This window comes from Gymnogyps californianus, chromosome 10, assembly GCF_018139145.2.
Source record: "Gymnogyps californianus isolate 813 chromosome 10, ASM1813914v2, whole genome shotgun sequence".
NCBI classification, from domain to species: domain Eukaryota; kingdom Metazoa; phylum Chordata; class Aves; order Accipitriformes; family Cathartidae; genus Gymnogyps; species Gymnogyps californianus.
Genome location: NC_059480.1, coordinates 5683505 through 5705235, shown reverse-complemented (window position 1 = coordinate 5705235; position 21731 = coordinate 5683505). Strand labels below are relative to the sequence as shown.

Genomic DNA, 21731 nt, shown 5'->3' with positions numbered 1-21731 from the left:
CGTTGGTGTCTCCACTCCTTTCACCACTTCCAGCCTGGGGGAAGGCTGACCACGAGCAGGTATTGCAAGGATTACCCTAAACCACAAACCTCTCTTTTTCAGTTTAGCTGACCTGCTACGTTAGTTTCTGACTCCCAGTAAACAAGCTGCCAGAATATCCCTCACCTTTCATATAAAATGTCCCTGCTCACTACACAGCTTTCCTTTCGCTTGGCCTAGGGGCAAAGATCTTGCGTTTTCCTCTCCCGTCCTCAGTGTCCGTCCTCCCCTCATTATCGAAAACGCACATACGGGAGGTAACAGATAGTCCCATCACCTCCCCAGTGCCCGAGCCAGCACGATTCCTAATCCCTCTGAAGCTGCTGGGGAAGCCGGAGCCTGACACACGTAATCCACTCCTGGCCTTGCCAAAACACTGCAAACACGATTGACTATCCCCACCACACACACCTCCCTTCCCCAGCCCTCCGCTCAGTTAGAACCAGCAATACTGCTCCGCAAACGACTCTCACTCCTGTACCTTTGCCATCATCTCATTAATGTGAGCCCACCCTTGGGTCAGTGCTTTTTCCCTTTGCTTTGAGTTAGGCCCACTTCTCGCTGCCTTTTTCTTGTTCTCACGTGCTTCTTAATGCTTTTATCATCATGCTGATGATAAAATGCCCATTTTCATCTGCATGAAACGGGAGGACCCAGACTATAAATCCTTCAACATAAAGTATTTTTCCCTGTGTGTGTGTGTGTGTGTGTGTGTGAGCTTGTTGGCATGTTTTTTTCTTCCCACTTGGAAGGGACACAGCTGTTATTTTTATATCAGCTCTGAAGCAGCTAATATTTTAAATATTGCTTATTAAAAAAAAAGCATCTGCGGGTACATCAAATCTATGGAGGTTCACATGGTTACATTTTAAGGTTTACATACAGCTCCGTATGTAAACATTTGCCTCTGATACAGCACTGCCTTTTTTCTGAAGACCTCAAGATGCTCTAGAGATATAAAGGGCTCAGCCTGCGAGGTGCTGCCTCCTTTGACCTTGCTCCAGCACAGCACTTACACACATGCTTAACTTTAAACATAGCAAGAGGGACTTGCCGAAACCGGTGGGCCGGCTCACATGCCTGGCGAGAAACACGCACTTTAAGTGCTCTGCTGGATTGGGGCCAGAGAGCCCAGTGCGTGTGAGGATGGAGCCGTGATTAATTCAGGCTCACAATGCCCCTTTGAGGTACGTATTGCTGTGAGAGCTGCTCGAAACGTGGAAATGCCATTCTGTGGGAAATTCTGTTACTTGAAAATTTTTTTGCTAAGGGCAAAGTGAATGCGTGAATGTGGGCTTTAAATAAAATAAAAGCCTTGTTTAAAGCTTTAAAATAGAAATGATTTAAATGTGCTCCCTCTCCTTCTCGTTCCCTGCCGCCTTCTCTTTGTCCCTAACAAAAGATTAAAAAGAAATAATGCTGGTTGTTACAATGGAAATAAACTCGGTGTAATGTAAAACTCTTGACCATCCTTAACTGTTCTGAAGCGGTAAGAGTAAACTAAGATTTTGTCAACATATCATCCCTTTCAGGCCCCGTGTTTACATCACAGAGAACTTAGAGGATGATTTACGGAAAATAAAGAGAAAAAAAGACGGCCTTGCTAAGAGCAGGTGAGACCTTTCTGAAAGCACACCAGTGGGTAAGGCAGACGGCAGCGAGGGGGAAATGCCCAGGCTTACAGATGCAGGGGTGAGGCAGGCACAGCTGCCAGAACTGGGAGAGAATGCAACCAGCATGGCCAGGACTCAGAGTCTTCCCATTGCAGTGTGGCCATAAGTCCTCATTTCTTTGGGAAACAACGCTACAGTGGTCCAAAGCCAGGCAGAAAGCGTGTGGAGTACTTAGCTCTACATAACGGGGCAGCCAACAGCTATTTCTGACAACACTGCAAAGAAAGTAAGTTAAACACACATTCACATGCCTTATTGACCAGGGATGGGATAAGTTGGATGTTTTAATTAAGTACATGCTTTAATGTCTACTGAACCATGGCTTCTGCCAGGATTTAAGCCAGAAACGACTGAAGTCTTTAGATTTCCATTGTCTTCACCCTGTGTGACATCAGGTAACTTATCCAGACAATTGGTTTTAAGCCTTCCAACAACTCCATTCATTTCGGTTGGACTGCTCCTGCATGCCAGCTCCTTGCAGTCAGCTGCGCCAAGTTTCAGCTAGGGACGCTGGTAAAGATGGCACTAAGAATTGAAAAAAAAAAAATTCAAATCAGACCCAGGAGAGCCAGGCTCTATTTAGAGCTCTACCACAGCATTCCTGAGTAACCACAGGCAATTCATGCTATTGCTCTAGGCATTAGATCTGCCTCGGTGTAAGTGCTGCAAGATGATGAGCACAGCAGAAGAGCCAGGAATTATTATTAATAATGCAAGGCAAGGGCAGAGCCAGCAGGAACCAAGGATGACTCTAGTCCTCATTCTGATGTGGAGGTATGGTAGACTCAGCAGTCTGTGCTAGCCTGCAGCAACCACACAAGATTATTTTTAAGGTATTTTTGTGTTGCTTTAGGTCAGGGGTTGATGAGGTACTGAGAGGAGTTTCTCCAAAGTTCTGCAAGGGCAAGGGAAAGCAACCATGAACGTGATAAAAGGCCAGAGAAGGACTAAGCCCCTTGCTGGCTTCAAACATAAATGTGTTCTTATAAAAATAAGGCCATTTCCTTGTAACTGGAGTGCGCAGGAAGTTTGTTTTTATAAGTAGAAAATAGAACCTGTTCTTAATGAGGAACACTTGCCCGTGGTCAAACATCTTGTCAACAATGGTAATTCTTTCGAGCTCCTCCACGCCTGTGACATCCCAAAAGAATTATCTTCTAAGAAATATGATCAAAAAGTCCATAAAACCCAAACAAGGAATTTACTGGACAAGATTCTAAGAGCAGGAAATTAGAAAAATGAAAGCACAGTTAAAAAGGAAACCTACCATAAACGCTGCTGAGCCATAGCAGCAAAAAGTGGTGTATTGATGCTGACATCAATTACTTAGGGAAGGCTGGGAAAACCTTCACAACAGCAACACATATGTCTTTCATTATTTGGTTCAGCCATTGGAGAAGATTGAACACCCCTGTGATTGCTTGTGTCCTCCCCATGCTGATGTGACCAAATCTGGGAAATGTGGAAAACCAGTCTGAATGTGCATCTAGTGCCAAAGAGAGAGAAGAACAGTCAGAGCTTCTGGACAGCTTTAGGACCTGTAGCTTTTCATCCTAAAATGTTGCACGCTGGAAGTTCAAAGAAGTACAAACAGGAACTTAAGGGAAACAAGGGGTGCAGGGCAGAGACGCCGTCTGTGCTGTCATCCCCTCTCTTTTCATCCCCTTGGGGAATTATGCAGCCCTTTTGCTGTGCCGCCTGAGTAACCCACATGTGCGGGGCAGGGAACATTTGTAGCTTGCTGCCTGCATTGTCTGCATTAGTGACATAAATCACAGGGCATTTGCTAAGGTTTCTAAGATTTCGTGGGTGCTGGCTATAGACCAAAAAAAAGAATGTTGTCATCACATATGTGGGTGAAATTGGTAATGGGCAGAGTGCTTTCAGAAATAATTGGTGTGATTTATTCTCCAGATTCAACATATTGCTATGCTATTCTCATCGAAACCCCTTTTCAGACCTTAACTCTGTATAAGACCTGCAGAAAAAGGGTAATCTGTTGATGCCAAACAAGTGGCTATGTGAAGGTCTCAAGTTTGCTGCCACTGTGTAACCAATTACATTTGGGGACTGTGCACTCAGGACTTAGCACCTTATTATTTTTGTTACTACCTCCTATCTCATCCTCCAGAAGGACAGACAGAAAGCTTGATCATACTGCAGTCAAAAGGAGATTTGCCATTAACTTCGCTCAGGCCAGGATTTCATCTTCTGTATGGGTCCAGTGCTTAATTCCATATGTTTGCAACCTGGCTAATGCTCCAAGGTGCACTTTTATCAACAGCAGCACCAGCAGTGCCATCGCTGTTTGCTGAAGTAATTTAAATTAACTCCATAATGCAATTCAGGGAGGGAAAGGTAATACAGGTTGAAAGTTGCAGCAGCTTCATTCAGCTCAGCTACAAAAATGACAGATAGCCCCATCTGACTTGGAACTATATGAAAAGTGCAGTTCCTTGTGTATTACACTGAAACAGCCTCATTATTATTTTATGAGCTAGCTGGTCACAGTGTCAATGTGGATAAACAAACATGGGAAAATCACTCTGACCACTTCTCAGAATCTTACACTGCGAAGCATTTGTGAATGTAAATATTAAGGGTGGGAAAACCTCAAAGTCTCTGACCCTCATTTCCAAGATCTGGGATCTTGCAAGATTTGGTTACACAGTGAGAAATTTGAAACTTTGACAACTTGGCTTCAAAAATATTTTTTTAATATACATTTTCCTGTTACTAAGCAGAAGAGAGACAAGCATCTTCTCCAAAGCACAGATGAGGATAAAAAAGCACCTCTCTGTAACCATGGGAAATTGTAGACCAAAATGCTGCTTTGATTTAAATAATAATAACTGTAATATTAAAAGGTAGAATAGGCATTTCTATCTTTAGTCATCACCCTGGATCTAGGATGGGGCTTATTCCTGCCAAAGTATTTATGCAGAACTTAGACTGATTTCCCTGGTTTCACCTAAATTGTTGTGTTCTGCTTCTCTTTCTTTACATCTTTATGCTTCGTGTTCTTATTCAACTGCTTTGGGGTGTAAAAAATATATATCCCTGAATACAAATCAAATCTTTTACAGCTTTCCTTCTGCTTAAACAAAAAAATTGAGAGCAATGGAAAGTTCTGTGTTTCATCAGCAACTGGCCATTTGCCCCAGACCTCACCCAATTTGGAGCATGTGTCCATGTGGTAGGACCCTCCTGGAAAGGACACTTGTCTGGGCTGTAGCAGTGATGTCCTCTGTACGTTTCCCTTCTTGGGAAAGGCACTTTTTTAGCCTGGCCTGTCATCATAGCAAGTAGCATGTGCCACAATCACAGATCCCAATCTTGAGACACATTTTGAAAGCTGCCAAAATGTGCTGCATTTCCTCGCTTTCCACTGTCAATCCTAGTTGTGCCCTGCCTATGTGGGACACTAGACCTGAAGGTCTTATCTGTAGGAAAGCGTTTCCCATCATCAGTTATGATCTCATCTCGAGGAAGGAAGGAAGGAAGGAAGGAAAGAAGGAAGGAGGGAAGGAGGGAAGGAAGCGGGGGGAGGAGAGAGAGAGAGATATTTTTACACACTTCAAAAATTAATTCATAGAAATATTCACAATGAATAAGTCTTTACAGAATTGAGGCCACTTGGGGAGATGCACTTCTGAGCATTTCTTCTGATCTGCTGAGGATTTTGGCATGATACGAAGCAGAAATTTAGAGACTCTTTCAGATGGCTTAAGGCTGTTCATTGAAGAAAAAGACAGATAGCATTTAAATATATAGCTATAGTCCTCTCCAGCTTCCAGATCTACTGAACTCATATAGGATGAGCCAGGGAGCAAAGTGGACACTCTACAGCAGCATAATGCTGAACAGCTGTGACCAGAGCCTGTAACTATCAAACTGTGTTGAGAAAAAAGTCAGGTACTGTCTATCACCTAAGCTGTTCTCCTGCTCAGGAATATTTTGTAGATGACAATATTCAGGAGTAAATTGAGCCCATACGGGAGAATAGCAGTGCACATGCTTTTGTTGTTTCTGTCTGTATGTGCTTTGGGTACGTATGAGCTTCCAATAATGCAGGAAAGGTCAGGTAGGGCAGGCGCTGTTTCATGTTGCTCCAGCACTATACGATGTGTTATCTTAATTATGTCATACACAGCAATCCATGTAGGCAACGTGTTTTAAATACAAGCTGGAGGCATGAAGCTTGAGTTTCCTCTCACATATGTTGGCTCCATGCTAGCATTGCTTCATGATTTTCAGTGCAATTTCACACTGGTTTAGATCAGCAGGAATGAGATTGGAGAACAATTATATTCGCCAGATGCATATAGTCCCCTTTCTCCTAGATGGATGTCAGGCAACCAGCTTTTCCCCTGAGCCTCAGAAAATGCCCGTTTTCCGAAGCAGTACATGGTGGCCAAGGCAGGCGCACAGCAGGGTGCCAGAGCAGACACTTGGGGTTTCCATTCCCCTTCAGGGAGGCAAACATGGGGATGGACGGGGTTAAACTTGCTGCTCTACTGATGGCAAAGAAGGAGTCATGCACAGCAAAGCCCCTTGCGAGCTGCTGCCTGCCACCATCCACCCCAGGAAGGAGCGGCATCGGCCTTCTGCAGATTTCCCCTCGTGTTCCTGCAGAGACATTTGTAGCCCTGTGCCTGCCAGGTATGCTGGGCTCTGAGGACACTTTTAAAGGGTCACAGCTTTGCCTTTCTGTTTACCTGCCTTTCCAGAATGTGGTGGGTGTCCAGAACATCCTTACTGGGCTCACCATGCCCAACATTTGCTCCTGTTGAACTCAAGCTGGGGGTGAAATATTTTCCCCTTCCACTTCCAGGCAAAAGGCTCGCTGTGACCCAGTTCCCTGTCTGGGAAATGGAGATAACAAGAGCTCTGTTTGCCAGGATGGACAGCAAATAGCCTTTGAAGCAGGAGCTGTGTCTTATAGTCTTTCTGGCTGTAATTGACACAACAGGGTCCAGGCCTTGGTTGTAATAATTCTCCCCAATCAAATTCAGAGGCTGGATGAATGCAGTTAAAGAATTAAATTATGATTTTGCCTCTGTTGACACAGCAAGAATATCAAGATGCCCTACAGATTGTCTGAAACCTGTTAATTTTGCATAATCTTGAAGTGACACATTTTTATGTACAAGTATCTCAGGAATACATGTTTCTGCAAGAAAGTGGCTCAGCGTTTCTGTCCTCTGCTGTTAATCACGACCAACTGCTGGTATCCGAATAATACAGCAAATCTCCCACAGGATAAAGCTGATGTACGAGAATTTGAATTCGGCTGACCTGGAAATATCTCAGTCATGGTTTTCACAAGCTGCATTGTCAGAATAAGGCAGAGATAATTGCGGCTCAGGCTAAAGGGCAAGGGGGATGGGAAACCATGAGGTGGCGAGCATGAAAATAAATAGCCCTCTGTCACAAGAACGGTCCCATTGAGAGATGCTGATTTTGAGCAGGAGAAAGAAATCAGTCTGGGAGGACCCTGGTTATGTATCAGTTCTCCTCTTCTCATGACCCCCAGAGCTGCTCTCTGGGAAACTTCCTGCTCCCCGGCCCCCTGGCCCCCAGCCATCCCCGGCTGGGGTTCGGGAAGCCCTGAGGGCAGCCCTTTGCTGCCCTGCGCAGAGCGAACCCTGTGGCACATCCCTCCAGCCTCTGCCTCTGACGCTGGAGGTGAGACTTGGAGGGCACATGGTTGGACGCCCTTGGAGCAGGTGGGAAGCATGGAGCCTGTGAGCTGCAGTGGTCTGTGCCCTGGGGCTGCCCCCATCCAGCTCCACTGCTAGTGGGGTGCCAGGACACTGACACCCCCCTCACCCCTCCACAGCACGGCACAGCTGAAAACATTGAGGTTATTTTGGTGATCCTGTCTTGCCTGCTTCCCCTGTAGCAGGCTCAGAACTGAGGTGCATGGTGACCATGGCTGTCAGGCCCCTGGGTCGTGCTGAGCCATGGGTCAGCTCAAAGTGATGGAACCCCCTCCCTGGTCCTTGTTTTGGGACTGTTAATATCTTTGTTTTTTCATTTACTAAGTGCTCACTAGGACACTGGCTGAGGGGCAGGTGTTGCTTCAGGTGCAGCTACCTCAGGTGTCTCCAGTTCCCCACTTACTAACACTGATTGCCTCCCCAGGGCTGCTGGGAACACAAGCCCTTAAAAGCAAGAGGAGGGCAAAAGGGTCTGCTTCTCCTCTTGGGGGTCTTCATCTGTGCTGTGTGAGTACTGAAGAGGGGTTTTCCTGAAAGAGAAAGCCTTTGGACCCTGAAAGGCTAAAAGCTTTATTCCTGTCTCATGGCTTTGATCCCTGAGTATGTGGGATACAGACAGGTATCTTCCACATGTTGGTTTTAGTGGAATGAGCAGAAGGAAAGGAGAGATTTGTCTGGTTTTTGTGTTTTATAAGTGTTTTAAGGAAGGTTTCTGGATGTGATATTTTTCAGAGTTTTCTGTTGAATCCTTGCTTTTTAAAAAAAAAATGCTAGATGAGTATTGCTGCTACTGGTGGTAACTTCTGCTTCTGCTTTGCCAGCAAGGGGGTTATACTGAGAAACCAGTGAGACTATTCATATGACCTTGAAGAGGTTTGGTATGATTATCCTGAAGAGGTGGTTACCTTCAATACTTTCAGGGCAGCTGGCTTCAGTTCCTGCTGGAAAAAGCTGGCTAAGAGGAGCTGGAGCCAGGGAGGTTGAAAGGAAAGACTGTAGTGGGCACTTAGCACAGGTGTATGTATAAGCTTGCAGTCCTGGAGAAGCGCTGTGTTTTAGGCAGGTGGTCATAACAGACTGTTCCCCAGAGTTAACTGACTGACACTTCCAAATTAAAATTCGGTGGATAAATTAAGTTTTTTTTGTGGAAATTTACTTCCTCTAAGAGGTGGACAAAGTAGTCCTTTTAATATCATTTGCCTTCAGCCAGAGGCAAAATAGAGGTATGAAGGAAAACTTGTGGCTGAAGAAGGCAAGATGAGAGTGCAGAAACTTTAGCTAGGCACAGACCTTTTTATAGACCATTTCTCTCCAAAAGTGTTTATGTTCACTGTGAACTGTGTCCTAAAACAATTTCTGTGTATTTTAGAGGTCTAAGGGTAGCAAGTACAGGCATGTTTACTGTTCCTCACAGAACTAAGTCCTAGTCCTGTTGACCCAATGGACAATTTGACTGTAAAGCCAGGCATCTGTGTAACTGTTCATAGCACCATGTGAACAAAGTCAGGGTTGCTCTTTGGGAGGGTCAGTAACTCTGGGTCCTCTCAAAATGACTACATCTGGGTCTGTGCAAATGCACTATTGCTTTAAATATCTCTAATGAAAGACAAGGGATGTGTTTGCAATTAAACTGTATTTGTAAGAATTTTTTCAGTTGATGACTTTCAATGCTTGACACCTTTTTGTTTAGACATATGAGAGTTAATACAAACCTCATGTACCACCTACTTGCATTCCAGCCTGGCTTGATTTCCAGGGTGTGAGAGGGCTCCCTTAGATGTTGTTAAGTTGAGGGACCTAAGTATACAGACAGAAATATTTTTTGGTGGAGACTAATGGAGTGACTCTTATTGCAGAAGTCTGCAGTAAAAACATGGGAGGTCTGGCATTTTGCATTCCGAGACTTTGGTGGTAACTCTCATTCCAATATTTTAACCCTTCACCAAGCTGCAGCCTCCTGCAACTTCCCCATGTTTATTAAATATTCTTTAATAAATATCTCCGGCTGTACTCATCAAGGAGGGTGGTCCTAAAGCATGCATTGATGGCTGATTTCTAAGATGAGAAAGAGCAAATGTCCTCTATCAGGGTCTCTGAAATTGCAGACCCTCCTGCTAGGGGAGTACCACAGCACAGCTGCTTGGTTTGCTGGAGCTGCTGGTGGCTGACACTTTGTATCCCTTCAGCAAGGATGTTCCTTGCCGATCTTTGCCATCTCATTATGAGGTGTGGCTTTCATTTTTATTTTTTCCTTCATTTCCCTTGGTGAGTGGTATGGTGTGCTGAGGGGAGGGAGGGCTGGACTAAAGGCTTGCTGACTTCAGCTGTATGTTACTTGAAGACAATTCAAATGTTTAAGCTTTCTCAAGGTCTGGCTTGTAAAAGCAATTCCTCCTTGAGGAGAGGCCCTGCTGTGCTGCCCCTGGGCCTGGTGGGAGTGTGGGGGCTGCCATGTTCCTGTCAGTGGGGCAGGCCCTCTGACTTTTGCAGGCCTAGGGCTTGGAGAGAGCTTCCCAGGCTGAATTCTATATTTGAATGTACTGAGGCTTTCTCCATTTTTTGGTATTATTACATATATTCTGAGTTAGAGGGCTGGGTTTTAGAAGAAGATGCTTTCTTAGACTCTCTATTTCAGTTTTGTGCTTGGGGATCTACAGGCCCAAGCATGGTGGTTAGGCCTCTGCTCCCCCACACCCCAGGGCAGTTCAGCTCTGCAAAATATGAGGAGCCCAGTCATGCTGCTGCTGCTTTGTAGCTTACTGTATCCCCAGACTGGCCTTCCTTTCAGAGGAGCTGTGGGATATGAGGAAAGCCAGCTATTCTGGCCAAAGGGAAGGTGTAGGAGTGGCAGGTGTGACTGGGGAAGCAAGTGCTGGGGACTAGCTGTGTTAACCCCATTTCATTACAGCCTGGTCAGCTGGAGAACTCAAGGTGTGTTGGTCTTGGGTAGAAAAAAAAAATTGACCCAACAAGGCACTAGTTAGTATGAAAAGCACCTAGGACTGAGCTTGGATTATAAAAAACAAGTTACAAATGGAGAGCCCCTCCAATCTTGTCCTGTGCACAATTCCACATTGCATCAGTCCTTCTCTTGTCCCTGGTGCAGACTCCTTGGGAGCAGGGGCTGTTTTCCCTGGAGCATACTGGCAGGACAAGGTAGTCTTTTTGGGGCCAAAGTTGTAATGGCTGGGCCTGAGAAGAAGGTGGGTTTGGAAAGAGAAATGCTGCTAAAGCAGTTTAGTGAAGATATGATGAGGTGGCCAGGCTGTAATATGTTTTAAGCTCCTGTTTTCACTGTCTACCACTTTCTGTTTGTACAGCACTTGCCCAGAGGGATCCTGGGCCCAGGCTAAGCCACTGGAGATGATGAGGCATGGAGTTGCAGTTAAGCCTGAAGGAAATACGAGCAGCAGCTCTGGACTTGGGGCATGGAGGATCTGGACCTGCATTCTGTGTGCTCAGACTGTGCTTTGGAGGAAGAGGTATAGATAAATACTGGGCATAAAGCATGTGTAAGAGTATTTTTCTTTAAGCTTGATGACTGGAAGCTGATTTAGGTGTGGAACAAGAATTTCTCTTTCAAAACTTGCTTTGTAACTTTCAAATAGATCTGTGTAACCTAGGCCTGCAGTGGTGTATGTGGCTGTTAATTATATCAGTGCCTCAACTCAGTGAAGCTTTTGATTGTGACAGCGAGCTTGGTCAGTTAATCATGGATTCTTTGAAATACAGTTTTGCTAATTTTGAACTTGATATGTTTCACCTTATGACACTTTTGTTCATGAACATGTTTGAAGAAAAATTTGTGCTAGTGATCTAGATTAATAGTCTGTTTTTCAACAACTATGCAAGAGATCTCTTAAAATTCTGATGGAGTGAAGTCTTGCTTACAATAGCCTGTGTTAGTTGTGCATATAAGATAGAAAATACTCAATTGGGGAGCTAATGTGTAATTAGTGTCCATATAATTCATACTGAAGGGACTAATAAGTAGGCCAATTCTAAAATTCTGCTAGTTTAAAAATAAAGAATTAGAGATACATGTATCTGTTTGAAATTGGCTTTCCTTTATAGACAGGAGGTAATACACTTTGGTGTGAACCCTAATATCGTGTATCTGTGAGCTCTTTCTGTGCCTTCCAGACCAGGATTTTGCCAGTATTGATCAGCTGGTCATGCATGAATATACAGTGAAACTGCAATACTCTAATCTTCTGTACAGGCTTTCATCTGGAGAATGATTCTGTGTGGGGTAACATGTACATTTTCTATGTTTTTAAATCTTATGACTTGCAGCTACCTGTCCTAGTAATATTTAGCTGGTTCAGGGGGTTAACTCCCACTTCTGGGAAAAATTATCCAGCTGAAACTTTTCTTTTTAATGTAGGTTCAGAGAAAATTTTCTGGGTGTTGGGGACTTTATTTGCATGACACTTTGGTTGGGAAGAAGTTCTAAAATAATTGAAAGACTTGTTTCTAATCAGAAGCATTTCAAAAAAGTATTTCAGTTTCCTTTTTATGAGGCTAAAAAGTTTGTAACCAAAATTAAACTGTCCCTCTGGGGAGCAGGAAGCTTTGTTTTCCCCAAAATGTTAATTTAAGGAAATCTACACCAAGAAAAAACAGTTAGTCTATCAGTACCTTATGCTCATCTGATGTAAAATTGTATTTTCTAGTGTATGGTTTAACCAGTTTCCACCCAGTCCTGAAGATACACTCTAGGCTGAAGTATCTTGCTTGTCATCATCTAGCCAGGATTTACCAGGTCGTGTCACTTAGTGCCAGGAGAGGGCACCAGACAGCAGTGACAACGCCCGTGCTCAGGGCCATGCTCTGTCACTGCGGAGGCAGCAATGTCTCTTAGGTACCTCTGCAGGTAAAGAACAACCTTCCCTATTACAGCAGCTTTCTGTGGAGAGTTGGCTCTACATGTAATCAGAAAGTCTTTGTGCATATGCATTATGTTTAAGTTACAGTCCCTGGAGATTGGATAATCTGATTTATACAGATTTCAGGAATCGGTATTTGTGTATGAAGGGGTGATACAAGTGCTGGAGAACTTAAGTCTGAGACTTTTAAAGAAATGTAAAGAAATTAGGAGCTGAACTCTGTCTGCAGGAGAGCTGTGTCCCATAAGCCCCTGTGGAAATCCCAGGCTGAGATGCAGTGTTGTATCAGTGTAGTGATGCTCATGTGAAACCTCACACGTGTACAGAGCCAACACATGGGCAGAAAGTGGGGGAATCCCCAGAGGACAGGTAAAGGTGACCCAGGGTGCATCCCTGCAGAACCTGGCCCAGGGAGCTGTCCCTGCTGGGAGCAGGGTGTCCGCTGCCACTGCTCTCCTGCCTTCTGTTCCCTCCTCTATCCTGAGTCTGCCCTTCATGTCTCTTGCTTTGCCTTTTTAAGGTATATGGGACCTTAGTGGACTCTTCCTGTAATGCAGTCAATGACTTTTTGAATAAAATAGAGTATCTCTTTAGAACTCTATGAATAATTAAGCTATAATTCTGATCCTCTATTAATGAAAAATAAATGCCTACAGAGGCATGTCACAATGGAGGCTTAATTATTCTATCTAGAGAATACTTAAAACCAATTTTTTTGCCCACCTATTTAGAAACACATTAACAATATTTAGGCTGAAATACAGAAATTGACTGCATCTAGCTTCCTCTAATTCTTTGGAATGAACTGTTAGCTCCTATTATTGGCTGCCCTTCTACTCGGAAGCATTAACTAGCTGAATGTATCAGGATTTCATAACATGGTAATCATCCATTTTCTAATATACTCTGATCCCGTGCCTTTATGGATGCTTTGACTCTCCTTGACTTCACTGGGAATTGAGGATAGCCAGCTCTTCAAAGAGTTGGCCTCACAGTTAATTTGCATGCTGAAATTGGCATTTGTATTAAATTACAAAAAAGGCAGTCCGAGACCTGTAGAAGTTTCTGCATCATGAGCAGAGCTCTGAATCAGATGCAGGACTGAGGTCTGACTTTAAGAGCTGATGTAAGACAGTGTAAAAATGTATTTATGTAGACCCTCTTATTCAGAGATGTCAAACTCTAAAACTGATCGCCAGCTGCTAAACTGCCTTTCTGGACATGTTTTTCTATTTCTGAGTATTTTGTTTGAATTTCTAATTTAACCACTATATTGGCCTTTTCATGACCTTGGGGGCAACCTGTGTTTTAGCTGCTTGTTTTGCTTCCTGGGTAACACCTTCCAGCCAGGTGTCTCAAAGTGGTCTGAGTACTTAAACTTCCAGAAAGTGGTTAGTCATCCCTCAGGGATGGGCAGAGTCATCAGCTCCCTGAACAAAACATCCACCATGTTAAACCAAGTCTAGGGAGCAGCCCAGCAGAGGCTGAAGGGTGACTTGGAAAACATACTTCTACTCTCTCTGTTCTTGAGTAGGTGTGTAAATGTGAGTATAGGTGCTTGGAGAAACCCCCCCTTCCAGCACCTGAAGCTGGGCTGAGACCAGCCCCTGGCCAGGTAGCAGCTTACTGTGGCTGCAGAGCTCTTCTGTCCCCAGAGTAAGACTATCTTTTGTGATATCTTCGTCTGCTTCAAGTAGTGGCACAACTTCTACTAATGCATTTCTCTAATGGTTTTTATACCAGCAGGATTAATCTGATAGTCTTTGCTTTCCTTTCTTCCAAATTAGGTGAAGGAGTTTCACGCTGCTGAATAATTATTCCCAAAATCAGGAGTAAATTTCAGGCTTAGCTCTTATTCTTGAAAGCACTGAGGCAACTGGAAGGAAATTCTACCCTACAAACCCTGGTTTTCCTATCTTAGGAGTCAAAAGGCAATGGCACCATTGCCGCAACCCTTGCTGTGAGCATCCCTCAGTCTAAAATAAAGGACTCTGCACTTGCCCGTCATCCTGATATATCAGAGCTGTCTCTTTCTGTCCTTAAATGGGAGAAACCCCCTGCAAGCTTCCCTCTCTTGTCCTGGCCCCTCCTCAGCATCAGCTTTGATCTGGAATTTGTGCAGCAGCTTCAGCTAACCAAGGCTGAGCAACAGCACTTGCTGTGAGTCCTCTTGCATGGAACTACTAAAATATTCCTGGCCACAAGTTGTATGAAATACTGCAGAACACCTGCAGAAGGGAATTAAGTTAACCCCTCCTGAATTGTGGTTCTTCAATTAATCTTCACGCTGGGCACATACATCAATAGTACATAGTTCATACAGGGTGACAGAAATGCTAAGAAATTATAAGAAAATTAGGACTGGAGCTGGACTGAATTTTTATAAAGAGGAATAAAGCCAGGCATGAATATTTACTTATTTTCTTTTGTATTGTGCCTGACCTTGGCCCAAGCCTTGAATGTCTCCATGAGACCTGAGATGATCTTGTCAAACCTAAACCTCAGCTTTTGCTGAAGAGCTTGAGAAGGATTTTTGTTCCTTATCACTTGTGTCTCAATTTTCTGAAACAGCTCCTGGTTTCTTCTGTAATGTTTTCCTGGCCTTTATTAGCCACAAGATCCTAAAGGCATCAAATGCTAATCCTGACTCTGGACCTAGTCTTCAACTATTGCAGGGCTACAGCACTGCAGGAGGTGCAAATGTGCAGTACTGCAGCCTCTGGGGGTCTTGACTGCAGTGTAAAACTAGTAGAGTCAGGAAAGAACTGTGGTGTTTACTAGATACTTCTTATGTTGAAGGATACAAGAGGGAAAAGGCATACTGGCTGCATTCAGCAAAGGCTTTGCACTCCCTGCTCAGGGTGCCAAAATTAAGAATCAGTCACCTGGCTGTTTTCCTTATTGTAGATGTCAGGCAAGAGCACTGTCTGTCCACTAAGGGTAAGGTTGACAACTGGTCATCCTACTGGAAAGGAGAGAGTCATCCCTGGGATGACACCCTTATGCAGTGACACACTGAGACAGATGTCCTGAATCAAGCAGCCTCACTCATAAGTGTAAGGGCTCTGGGTTGATTTTTGTTGCCCAGCCTATGTGCTGCTGAAGGACTGATGCACAGCTTTAGCTGAGTCTGCTGTGTAGAGTAAGTTTTGTCTTGACTTTTGGGCAGGTTTTAAACTGAAATATTCAAAGTATATTACTTTATGCAGGCTGCTACTTCAGGGTGGTAACAGTTACGCTGAGTAGCTGGCAGGAAGGTAATCTGCAGGATTACCAGGTCTCCCTCTGGAGAGAGGGAGTGCCTTCCCTGTTTGTGTTTCCAGATTGTTTAAGCCCACCTCACATACTTGGCTCTGTTGCTGCTTTAGAGGGTATAGGGTCAGGATAAGTTCATTATCCCACTCCTTAACCTTCTTGCACCAGTAGAATGTGGAGTTACCAGTAAAGAGCACAGCAGTTTCTTGTAGGTTAACAGCCTGAGCACACAGGGCAAATGCAGTACCTGTGCTCACGAACACCAAATCAAAATAGATGCAACCTGAACTGTGAAGGCTAAAGGTCTAGTCCCAGTGCAGCTGACTGCAGCCTTAGCATGAAATGATGTTGTGCCTTTTGCATGTTAGTTTTTGAAGAATATACATAACTCATTGGGGTCTGTCTATCCCTTTAAATAAACTTTCTGTGCTTTCAGGCTTTGTGGCAGAATTCATTCCTCATTGACCTCATGAAAGCTTCATTCTCAAACTGGCCATATGTTGTCTGATTATCCAGACTACCTATGTAGCTCCCACATGCTTTTACCCAGCCTGATTGCTTATTACTGTTCCCTCTGCTAGGCTAATGATGCCATTCTTACTGCCCCTATTAATCTTTTTCCTCCACAAGTGTCACTGTTCCTATTCTCTCACTTTTTTCATGTGAGATGCCCCATTAAGTCATTCCCTTCACCATCAAAATCCTTTCTCAAACACTTGATTTTTGCCAGTAATGCTGAATCCCTCTTCCCCATGCATGCACATATGCAGGCGGGATGGCACATGTGTCATTTAGAAGCATGAGAACTGACTCCCCTGCTTGTGGCTGTCAGCAGCAGGACTGTTCCTAGTGTTACACTCTTACTATGAGCTTTGTCCAGTAGCTTCTCTCTGTTTGCCTGTTTCATGTACAGCAAGAACTGTATTTGACCTTGTCCGATGTGAGGCTTGTGGCCCTCCTCCTGTGCTCCCTGAACAGCAACAGCCCTAGGAAGAAATAGGGTCACTGATTTCAATGGGTTGTGTCACTGGAGTGCAAGTGGTGTAAGGTAACAGCAGAGCAAGAGTGCTTCTGTTGCATGCTTTGGTGTCAAAGTCTCTTGTTTTGACACTGGGAGATTGTTTGAAACTGGAGGTTTTGATAAAGTGAGGGGAAGGTGGGGAATGACTGGTAAAAAGAGAAACTTGCAAAGCTGATGGCTGATATATCTCATGCTGCTTCACTGATGCTTGAGAATTTTATCTTCTCTGCTTCAAGATCTAGAGATGCTGTCTGCTTCTTGTATGGGGATGAAGTATCCTCCATGACAGGCCACAAGCTCCCCAGGGGAAACTGACTGAGAAGAGTTAAATTAACATCCCCGAAGCACTGTCCTGGTTAACCAGTGCCCGTGTTTTGCCTTGTCTTCATGTGATTGCCATTGGCCCAGCGCTGCTCTGTGCCAGGAGGGGCTGTGCTCCCCTCCGCTAGTGCTTGGCGAGTTACTGGGCAGCAGTAAATCCAGGAATAGCTGTCTGAAGGGCAGGGTTGTGGTGAGGGGGAACTGGGGCTGTTTTCAGAGAAATATTGTCTGCAGCATCACTTTTGTCCTTGAGAGGCTGACTGGGAAGCCAACTTTTTCCACAGTTGGTTGAAAATCACATTGCATCAAACAAATGTTCTGGCTGTGCTTAGTGCTATCCTGGGGGGAGGAAAGTCAATTAGGCAGCAATAAAATAAATGTGGAATACTTTGACCAATCTGGCATGAAACGAGCTACCAAACGTATGTCTGAGTGTCTTGCTAGTGATGTTATAACAACATGTAGCACTGGAGGCATCGGCATTTGAGGTGGGGAAGAACAGCCTAATGCTTGAGTCTGTGCTCATCCAAAGGCAGACTCCAGGTCCAACACAGGGGAGGCTAATTTGTGAGTCCAGTTCAGACAGCAGCCCTGCAGCATGCATGCAGGCTGTCTGCAGGCTTGCTGTAAGAGTATTTTAAGTATGTTGCCCTTGGTTTTAGTTTCATGGATAATTTTAGAAAGCATATGCCTGGGTCTCTAATTTCCAAATTACTGCTGCTGTTCCGTGTGTCGGATGGTATCTGTTCTTTCCTGACAAAACTTTCTCATCACCACTGACACTCAATACTTCTGCTCCAACGTTGCTACTTTTAGTTCATGGGAAAGTTGTAGAGCTCACTATGCTGACTCTGATGTGCAGGTGGGAAGGGAGGTGGCAGTGGAAGCAGAAGTGCTTTTATGTGTTTGTTGCTTTTTGCCTATTTTGTTACAGAACAGCCATATCCGTACTTCAACACAGGATACTAAAGGGGTGTTGGAAACATCAAAAGATGGATATGGAAGAGTAATTTAAAACAGGCAAGCCTAGGAAACTGCCCACGAACAGGTGAAATGGTGAGGTCTCAAAGGAGAAGGTGGTGTGTGGCATGATGGGACAAAGGCTGCCTAGGGAGCCTTTGACACTTTGAGTGCAGGATTGGGGGATACCATTTCCAAGTGAGTCTTCACACCTTCCCTGCACCTGGTTGTGCTCAGGGAGTGGCTGGTCCTGCTACAAGAATTGCTTCACACCGGAACCTCTGGGTGGGCATGCTGTAAGGGGAGTCACAGGAGAAGTTGAGAACTGCAGGGAGAACAGGCAAGCTTTATGAAAGGGAAGTTTGAGCCTTGCATTTCAAATGTGTTTATCTGTGCCCACCGTGGTTTCCTGTGGAAATGAGTCTCTCATCAGCATCTGCTATTTGTATATTCATTATTTTGGAGTCAGTTTTGCTCAGTGCCCAGAGTCCCAAACAGCTGCTTAAGCCAGTTTTGGCTATGTATGGTTTTATGTCAAGAACCAAATATAGTGTGAAGAGTTTTGAAAATTGGTCCTAGCTGGCTGAGATTAAGGTCTGGAGTGCATTATCTTAGGTGCAGAGTCTGTTTTGTGTACACATAATAAAAGCACCTCATCTTTTTGTCTTACTGTGAAAAGATATTTGTTGATGTTTGAAGTGCTTGGATGCAAGAGTGCTGAGCACTGAAAGAGGCCATAAAGAAATTTTTCTTTAGCACATGCTTTGAGCAATGTGCAGTAAATAGGACTATAGGGGTAAGTACCAGTCACAGAAGATGAAACAATTTGTTGTTTAGTCTGTCTTGAATGAGACAGGGAACTTCTGGAGAAAAATAGGATGTGATAGTGTAATTAGACTGTATTGTAATACAGGCTTTTCAGGAAGCAACACAAAGGCTCAACAGATCTCTGAACTATTGAACAGCTGGCTTTGCAACCTTGCTAAAGTTCTTTTAATATAGGTGGGCATGGTATAATACCTTACACTGAAATAGCTCTAGTTGCTAGGTTTGAATTCTTAATTACTTGTTCAGTATCCCTGCACCAGTTAAATGTGTTACTTCTATAGAAAGATTAAAATAGAGTGAAGAAGCAATTTCCAGAAGGATTTTAAGGTCTTTTTGATGGGGACTGTCAATCCTTCAGTGCTTCTGAAAAATCCTAGTCTAAATACTTTGTCTCTTCTTTGCAAACACCATGAAGTTTTGGCATTATAGGGCAATTAATTGCAGTAACCTGCACTGCAATAATTTGTATGTGTGGGCTTACATCAGGTTCTTAAAGTTTGCTGGAAACTTCTTTCATGTAATGTGTTGTGGTCAGATATGTCTCAGCATGGGCTGTGCTGTTCAGCTGTGCTGATTAGAAGAGGGCTTATGGATGTTTTGTGGTTGAGCACTCTGCTTGTATACCAGTTATGGATGCTGTAGGTACTTCCTGAGGTGGAGTAGAGGGAAGGGGTAGTCTGAGTTGAGAAAATGGGGTCACAGGAATGTCTAATGTATAATACATAGCAATGGGTCCCTCCTTGGGACAGTCAATTAGTTGAGGACTGCATCCCTCCAGCAACAGCTCTAAGGGAAGGAAATGTTTGATTCATTGTGTCCTTGCTTGAATAGTTACTATGGTTTGGGGTTGTGAAAACCCTAAAGCATGCTTGAAGGAAAATGGTTGCAATATGAAGTTTCTACCTTGATTTTTTAACTTCAAAAGTATATTGAAAGTAGGCTTTAAAAATGTCTTTGGTGCCTACATGTGTGCACATGCCATCTTTCTGACCGTTACAGGGAAAAGCTTGTAGCTTTTCAAAGAAATAACACCAGAGGCTGACAATGTTATAATTGCAAGAAGCCCGTTATTTTCAATGTTTTCACTTGCTCCCTTTGAAATTGTATCTCATGTTACAGTCTAATGCAGATCTCATTCTCATAGTGTGTCCACCACTTTCAGAGACTATACACTCTTTCCATACCTATATATCTCACTGCTGTTCTTGAGCCATAATTAGCATCCTGTAATACACAGTAATGGGATGAGTCATATCACCTACTCTAGTGCCCAATGACACCACCCCTCAGGGTTGTGTTTCTGGTTTGCTATGTTCTCCAAGCTGCTGCTGCTGTGTTACCTTGAAATAATTGTCTGATTGTAAATGAGGTTGCAATGGTGTAGGTCAGGGTTAATTTTGTGGAAGGCTGGAATGCAAAACTATGGCAAGTAAACAGGCATGGTGGTTCTTGTATACTCTTACAGTGCCTTACACCTGCAAGAGATGTCCTGGGCAGAGTGGGCAGGTGTGCTGCCAGCCCAGCTCTTCTCCCTCCTCCGGTCAGGTGGAGGGCAGGGGAGACTCCAGCCTCTTGCATGTCCAGTCCCATCTGCTAAGAGAAGAAGGGCATATAATGGAAACTGGGACATTAAGACATTACCTGTATCAAGAGTGGGGACTGGAGAAAAAGGTCTTGATGTCCTTGTCAGTTTTTGGATAACACCAGTGAGAATTAAACTTAACAAAATAGCAAAATGTGTCTGTCACCACTAGAAAGGTCTGCAAAGGAGCTGAGTTCAAAAACAATTACCCACTTCCATGGACTGTATTTTTGCCCCTTCTTGGGGAACAGCATTGGTCCAGCCCTGACACAGATCCTGGGTTTTTTCTGATCTCTTGGAGGACTGTAGGTCTAGGTGCAGGTACTCTGGCCTTACCTGAAGGAAAAGGACTTGGGGGTATTGGTCAACAGCTGGTTGAATATGAGCTGGCAGTGTGTGCCCAGGTGGCCAAGAAGGCCAATAGCATCCTGGCTTGTATCAGAAGTAGTGTGGCTGGCAGGACTAGGGAGGTGATTGTCCCCCTGTACTCAACACTGGTGAGGCTGTACCTTGAATACTGTGTTCAGTTTTGGGCCCCTCTACAAGAAAGACATTGAGGTGCTGGAGTGTGTCCAAAGAAGGGCAACAAAGCTGGTGAAGGGTCTAGAGCACAAGTCTTATAAGGAGGGGCTGAGGGAACTGGGGTTGTTTAGCCTGGAGAAAAGGAGGCTCAGGGAAGGCCTTATCACTCTCTACAACTACCTGAAAGGAGGGTGTAGTGAGGTGGGGGTTGGTCTCTTGTCCCAAGTAACAAGTGATAGGACGAGAGGAAACGGCCTCAAGTTGCACCAGGGGAGGTTTAGATTGGATATTAAGAAAGACTTCTTCACTGAGAGGATTGTTAAACATTGGAACAGGCTGCCCAGGGAAGTGGTTGAGTCACCATCCCTGGAGGTATTTAAAAGATGTGTAGATGTGGTGCTTAGGCATATGATTTAGTGGTGGGCTTGGCAGTGTTAGGTTAATGGTTGGACCTGATGATCTTAAAGGTCTTTTCCAACCTAAATGATTCTATGATTCTACCTGAGTGAGGACAACAGGATGCAACTGTTGAACTTTTCTGTTGCTATGCAGGCTTGCAGTTCTCTGTACCCTAGATTTGTGATAATGGTTTTACTAAACAAAGAAGTTGATCTTTTTGCAATTCCTCCTTAACTTGGGTTTACTAAGACAATCTTGTATAAGTGCGTTCTGGTTTTATGTGGCTATAAATAGTGCTTGGCATTGTAGCTGGCATAGGAAGGACATTGCAGCAGAAAAGATGTAACGTTGGTTTTTCTGCCAAGACATGATTTTAGGAAAAATGGCAGGAACAGAACATTCAGCAGCCCTTAATTGTGACTTTAGAAAGTGCAGATGTTGGGAAGAGCTTTTGGAGGAATGTTTTTGTAATACTTCTGCACAGTATGTGCTGCAGATGAGCTGCATCTGAACTACTGA

General features: G+C 44.2%; 1 protein-coding gene across 5 annotated transcripts in view; it reads left to right on the top strand.

Annotated features, from left to right (window-relative positions):
• The first annotated feature begins 8035 nt into the window (after positions 1-8035).
• The window catches only part of LOC127019914 (glypican-5-like), a 445164-nt gene continuing 431468 nt past the window's right edge, over positions 8036-21731 (top strand). For 3 of the 5 annotated variants that reach the window (XM_050902222.1, XM_050902221.1, XM_050902228.1), the window contains exons 1-2: positions 8037-8054; positions 10756-10917. In XM_050902222.1, coding sequence (XP_050758179.1) covers positions 10809-10917 — 109 coding nt within the window. In that variant the 5' untranslated portion in view covers positions 8037-8054; positions 10756-10808. Of the gene's footprint in view, positions 8055-10755; positions 10918-21731 lie in introns of all 5 variants that reach the window. The other 2 variants (XM_050902227.1, XM_050902230.1) reach the window with 2 other exon arrangements.